Source organism: Chinchilla lanigera, unplaced genomic scaffold (genome assembly GCF_000276665.1).
Source record: "Chinchilla lanigera isolate Chin_1 unplaced genomic scaffold, ChiLan1.0 scaffold00106, whole genome shotgun sequence".
NCBI lineage: Eukaryota > Metazoa > Chordata > Mammalia > Rodentia > Chinchillidae > Chinchilla > Chinchilla lanigera.
This window is the reverse complement of record NW_004955507.1, coordinates 1,442,106-1,449,142: the sequence shown is the minus strand read 5'-3', so window position 1 is coordinate 1,449,142 and position 7,037 is coordinate 1,442,106. Positions and strand designations below refer to the sequence as shown.

The window sequence follows — 7,037 nt, the reverse complement described above, 5'->3', positions numbered from 1 at the left end:
CATACCAAACCAACCCTACAAAGAGTACTAGAAGATATTCTAGAAAGAGATAAAACAGACCACAACTTCAAGAACAACAGAAAGGACCCACCAAGCAGAGCAGACAATTAAACGGAGGAAAAAAGGAGGATCCAACAGCAGGAAAACAACATGATAAAGATAAGAAAATACGTATCAGTTATAACCATTAATGGAAATGGTCTCAATGTAACAACCAAAAGAAGCAGACTAGCAGAGTGGGTCAAGAAATAAAATCCAACTATATGCTATATGTAAGAAACACATTTAACTCAAAAGAAAATTCATTGACTGAAAATTAAAGGATGGAAAACAACACTCCACATGACAGGAACCCAGAAAAAAGTGGGTGTAGCTATTCTGTTTGCAGACAAAGTGAACTTCAAACCAAGAACAATGACAAGAGATAAAAAAGGTCACTACATACTTGTGAGGGGAAAACTTCAAGAGAACGAGATACACAGTCATACACATCTATGCACCAAATACAGGCTATATATAAGACAAACTTTAACAGACATGAAAAATGAAATAAATAGAAACACAATCATAACAGGGGACTTTAACACACCATTGTCACAAAGAGATAGAACAACTAGACAAAAAATGTCAGCAAATAAATAACAGAATTTAACCAAATTTAAGAACAAATGGACTTAGTAGACCTTTACACAGTGTTCCACCCCACAGCATCAGAATGCACATTCTTCTCAGCGGCACATGGGACGTTCTCTAAAATCGACCATATACTAGCACATAGAACATGTTTAAATGAAAAGGAATTGAAATTATCCCATGTGTACTATCAGACCATAGTGCAATGAAATTGGAAATTAATGACAGTAGAAATCACAAAAACTCAAGAAACATTTGGAAATGAAATAACATCCTGCGGAACAATCAATGGATCAAAGATGAAATCAAACTAGAAATTATTTTTTATTTTATCTTATTTTAGTTTGTTTTTTTGTTTTGTTTTGTTTTTTTCCAGTACCAAGAATCGAACTCACGACCTTGCCCTTGCCAGGCAGGTGTTGTGCCACTGAGCTAAATCCCCAGCCCCTCAAAGTAGAAATTAAACACTATTCACAGTCAAACAAACATGTACATACAACTTACAGGAACCTATGGGATACAATGAAAGCAATCCTGAGAGGGAAAATTGTAGCGGTCAATTCCCATCTCCGGAAAACAGAATGAGCACGAATAAACAATCTTATGCTGTACCTCAAGCTCCTAGAGAAAAAGAGCAAGTCAAACCCAAAGCCCAGAGAAGACAGGAAATTATAAAGCTCAGGAGAGAAAATGCATAGAGACTAAAAGAACACTACAAAGAAATAATGAATTGAAGAGTTGGTTCTTTGAAACAATACATAAAATAGATGCCACACTAGACAACCTTATCAAATAAGGAAAAAAACCCCTGAAATATAGGCAATAAGGAATGGAAGGTGTCAAATCACTACAGATCCAGTAGGAATTCAGACGATCATCAGTACCTACTTTGAAATTCTCTGCTCTCATAGAATGGAAAACACAGAGGAAATGGACAGATTTCTAGATATATATGAATTACCAAAGCTGAATGAAGAAGATATAAAAATCCTGAATAACTCAATATCAGCTTGTGAAAATGAGAAAATAATAAAAAAAAGCTTGCCAATGAAGAAAAGCCCAGGTCCTGATGGATTCACAACTGAATTCTCCAAGAAATTTAGAGAAGATTTAACACCAATCCTTCTCAAACTCTTAAATGAAATTGAAAGGGAAGGAATTCTCCCCAGCTCATTCCTGGAGGCAAGTATTATCATGATACCCAAACCAGAGAAAGACCCAACCAAAAACACAACTACACGCCAATCCCTAGTGAATATAGGTGTAAAACTTCTCACTAAAATACTAGGAAACAGTATACAACAAATCATCAAGAATATTATGTACCATGACCAAGTGGGATTCATTCAGGAATGCAGAGATGGTTCAATATATGCAAATCAATTAATGTAATATACCATATCAATAGAGCCAAAGACAAAAATCACATGATCATCTCAATAGATGCAAAAAAAAGCTTTTCATAAAGTCCAAGACTCATTCATGATTAAAAAAAAACACCTTGTATTGTTCTTGTGTATTACATATTGAATGTACAGAAAATAGGAACAGATGGTCTTTACCTCACTCTGATAGCAGCCATCTATGACAAACCAATGGCCAACATCATACTGCATGGACAAAAATTGAAAGCTTTCACTTTAAAATCAGGAACAAGACAAGGATGTCCACTGTCACCACTCCTATTCAACATAGTTTGGGAAATATTAGCTAGAGCAATTATAGAAGAGAGAGAAATAAAAGGAATAAAGATAGGAAAGGAAGAAGTGAAATTATCATAATGCGCACATGACATGGTTCTCTAGATAAGAAAACCCCCAAAAACTCTGCCAAAAGGCTTATGGATTTAATAACCAAACACCAGTAGCATAGCTGGATACAAAGTGAACCCTCAAACCTCCTAATTTTTATTCACTCTTTCAGGTTCTTACACTAGTGAGACTATACATTGCTTGCACATGCAGGTCTGATTTATTTCACTTATGAGTATGGTCTCTAGTTGTGAATATCTACCTATAAAAGCTTTGAGTTTATCTTTCTTTATAGCTGAGTAATATTCCACTATATAAAAAGTAAAGAGCAACTGGGAAGAGGGAAAAGAGAAAAGAAAGAAAGGGAAAACTATGTAAATATGTATATAAAGGATAGCTAACATAGTTGTACTACGACTTCTATTGCTTTACTGAAAGAACAGTTAATGATTAATTATTTGATCATCTTGCATGTCTATATTTGTTTTCCTGAGTAACCACTATGAAGTTATCAATATGTAATACACTAAGCATTGTTAGTATCCTGTCACCTTGTCTGGAATTCAGTATTGCTTGTATTGTTCTTGTGCTATTTTGTAAATGGATGTCTGTTTCTTAATATGTTTTTGTCTTTTACTTTTAAAATAAAAAATAAAATAAAATAAAAACAAAGTGAACGCTCAAAAATCAATAACATTCCTATATAAAAGAATTTGTAATCAAGAACTTCCAAGAAAGATAGGTGCAGGACCAAGTGACTGACTGCACTGGTGAATTCTACCACAAGTTTTCAAAGAATTAAAATCAATCTTACTCTAGTTATTCCAAAGCTATAACAGGAGTGAATACTTCCTAGTACGCTCACTGTGGGTACTTTGAGAACAAAGTAAGACAAAGACACCAAAAGATAAGACCTAAATCTCTTAGGAATGTAAAGTAAAAAAATCAAATTCATTTGAACTTACATTCAATAGAGTCTACTCTCCTTCATCCGCTTACTCCTTCCCACCTAACATCTCTGCTTACACCATGTGGCCCACAGAAAATTCCCTCTTCTGTTCACTTATGAAAGTATTTCAAGGCCAATTTTGAGCTATAGGAAAGCAGGAAGGCCACTCTGGTCAAGCCATTCTTCTTTATGCTCCCACAGATGATTTGCAAATATGATGTCCATTTTCATATTATGGCATGAGAGTTTCATGTTTTCTAACTCCTTTAGAAATGGTTTCCTCTTCACTTACCCTGTGCATTCTGTTCTACTTTGCTAGATTATTTTTATGTGAAGAAAATGGTCCATGCATTGTAATTATACAACAATTTAATTTTATATATTCCAGGATTTTTAGTTCATATTCTTTCATATACTGAATACTTGTAGTGCCTTCCAAGCATTACTAGCCTGACAACTTAAACATCCCTAGAAAATACCAAATTATTAAGTGAAACACAAGATGCCTAAGCAATAAAATAACTACGCATATGTTAACAATTCACCTTCTTCATTTGTATCAGGAAACAATCGATAAAGTCCCGAGGATTGTTAACATCTAATGATTCTTCGTGTTCTTTTATCTTCTCCAAAATATAACTTCCTACATAATCCCTGTTTTGAATTATTGTTTTATGACTTCCTGGAAGATAATGAATGAGAGCAGGGAGAGCATTGTAGACCTGCAGGAAAGGAAACAATACTTTATGAAATAAGAAATATATGGTGAAGAAATACACAACATGTAGCAAAATTATTAAAAAGCACACCTATGAATTAGATAGAGAAGGTGGTCAATTTGAAGGGAAAATTTTTGTCATAAATATACAGCAATTATTTACCTTGGTAAGAAGACTGGGGATGGGTTCTGTCCAAAGATTAAAGGTGATAATGGTTTCCAAGACACACATTATTTTTAGTATGAAAACATTTTTTATCAATTAAGTTTTATACCAATTTATACAACCTTGAAATATAACAGGCCATAAATTACTAGCATTTAAGTTGTACAGGTGACAGCAAAAGTTGAGTTTGTTTCACATGATTTAGAGCCCAAAACTAGTACTGCAGTCTTTATTTCTTTCAAGCAGCCCTAGACGTGGAGTCAGTATTCTAGAGTGAGACCAGCTCAAAAATACTTGAAAGGCCAGTTGTGCACAAGAGCATTAAACTGACTTTGCCAGATTCACAGTTATTACTTATGTAAAGAGCTGCCCAACATACCAGCTCAATGAAAATTAGAGTTGTGATGATTTTTCTGGTTTACACCATTAAAACAATCTTCTCATCATACTTAACAGTGTTACCTCGTTAACTAGGATCCTAGCAGGTGCATGAAACATTCATACTCCATTCAGTGATTTCTGATTGCTATTATTGTCCTAAATAGTTTTCCTACTTGAAGAGACTATTTTGGCCTAAATTGTGGTATTTCTTCCAAGCTATATAATGAAGACCTCTCTAAGTTTGATTAAAGTATAGCTTTCTTGGTGTAACTTTTCAAAAAGTACCATGATGTCCATTGCATGAGACTGTCATCCTTTTTACAGGTCACAAAGTGCTTCACAGAATCAGCTCTTTATGATTTAATGGAAAAATCAAGGTTAAATGGTGTAACAAGCTTGAATGCCAGCCCTATATTTAGGTATTCACTTTCCTGTGTGTATATTGAAGGACTCAGGTGCCTTCTGCAGATGTTTTCTCTACAATGCTCTAGGTAGAACAATGGTGTTTAAAACATCACTTCACTGTTTTGTCTATACAAAATGTGGCTTGCCAAAAAGACCTTAAGTTTCCTCAGGATGAATGAGACCAATCTCACCTGCATCCATGGAGAGCTCAGAATCTTGGCATTTTCATTAACCTTTTTTGTCATGGCAAGAAAATTCTGATTATTGTAATCAAAACGATTCTGGAAGATAATGGAGCAGATCACATTGCTGGTCGCACATCCCAGAATACTAGTGGGATCACAAGGTGAGCCTGAAGAATTGGAAACATTGTTTAAACACCATGAAAATATATTTGTCTTTGTTAATAGGTGAAGGATCTTTAGAAAGTTTAAGCACTGCCTCACCTACCAATTTCCCTAACAGCAAAACATTCAGCATACTTAAAACGAATATATCCATTTTACCCTAAACTTGAGTTGGCCATTATAATATAACCAGTTAAAAAACAGAGTTTTCTTATAATAGGTGTATGTTCACTGCCTTTATTTATAAAATTTACCCCAGCTGCCTGTTTTGGAAAGAATACTAAGACTGTTTAAAAACCTAATTCAAAGGGGCTGCAGATTTAGCTCAGCGGCAAAGCGCCTGCCTGGCAAGCACAAGGTTGTGAGTTCAGTTCCCGGTACCGGAGAAAAACCAAAAAAAAAAAAAACCTAATTCAAGTGTTCAGAAGAGAATCAAATCTATCTGCAAAGACTGTGGACATACAGCCTTGAGCTAGACAGTATGAGAATAGTGTGGATCTGGAAACTTTTTATGCATAATGAATTTTGTGTTTAATTAGTAGAGAGAAGTTAATGAGAAAGATTTTGAGTTCATATACTGGAAGAAACACATATGAAACTCATATCTATGTTATACTTAAAAAGTAATAAAAGAACAATAAAGAGAATATAGGTCTATCTGTTCAAATAAATAAAATGACAACCTCTTATTTCAAATATATAGATTCCTGGTAAGGCAAAGAAAATATAAATTTGATAAATATCAACTTTTTTGTCATTCCAATTTTAAGAATGAATTTCTCTTCTTTTGAAGTAAACAACTATCATGGCTAAGCAAATTGAAAATTGAATTTATTTAGGCAAAGTTGATATTTTGATCCTATGATATTGTTCTACATTGCCATCAACAAAATAATGTTTTGTGCATCACTTATGTGAACTTCATCATATCATAGGTAAAGAAATTAAACTATAAGTTAGCTTTGTTATTGCCTGAGATTTCTAGAGTAAAACAGCTAAAAAGAAATATGAACATATTATATGTGTAATGGGTTTACAAATTGACATGGATAACCCCTAAAAAAGAGTGACTGAGTCAAATGTATTCTGAATAAATATTAGAATACTTGAGCCATAAGAAACCTGTTGAGTTAAGCTGCTTGTGGATTAGCTGCTAAAATATTTTGAACACTACTGAGCTGCAACCACTTTAACAAAACATTTTCTTTCAGGCAAGGGTGTAGGGGTAATTTCAGCAGCCTTGGGGATCATGTTTGTGTGCATGTGTATCATTCTCAGGTAAAATCTGATTTTTCATCTTTTCTTTCACTTCATTTGAGAGAGAAAATTTTAAAACAAGATCATTTAAATTCTTACCTCATAAGTTCATTGCAACAAACAAGTCATAAATTAGTATAGAAATACACATGAGTGTATTTAGATAAAATTACTAACAACAGTTAAAATATAGCTATACAAATCATTTTTATAAATTGTTGTTTATGTATTTTGCAGATTTATGCTATATCATTTTTCTCAAATCACATAGACCAACATACTACCTATTGTGTAGGAAGAAATAATTAAGGATAATATTTTTTAAATTATGTTGCATTTACAAGAAATAATAATTGTTGAGCATTCTAATAAGATATAAAAAGAAAGGGATGGGGATTTAGCTCAGCGGCACAGCGCCTGCCTGGCAAGC

At 33.7% G+C, this 7,037-nt stretch overlaps 1 protein-coding gene across 1 annotated transcript in view; it reads right to left on the bottom strand.

Annotated features, from left to right (window-relative positions):
• Positions 1-7,037, bottom strand: part of LOC102006693 (cytochrome P450 2C26-like) — a 36,043-nt gene that overhangs the window by 25,870 nt on the left and 3,136 nt on the right. Inside the window, exons 4-5 of the mRNA XM_013506234.1 lie at positions 5,195-5,355; positions 3,879-4,055 (exon numbers count right to left, since the gene is read on the bottom strand). Coding sequence (XP_013361688.1) covers positions 3,879-4,055; positions 5,195-5,355 — 338 coding nt within the window. The remainder of the gene's footprint in view (positions 1-3,878; positions 4,056-5,194; positions 5,356-7,037) is intronic.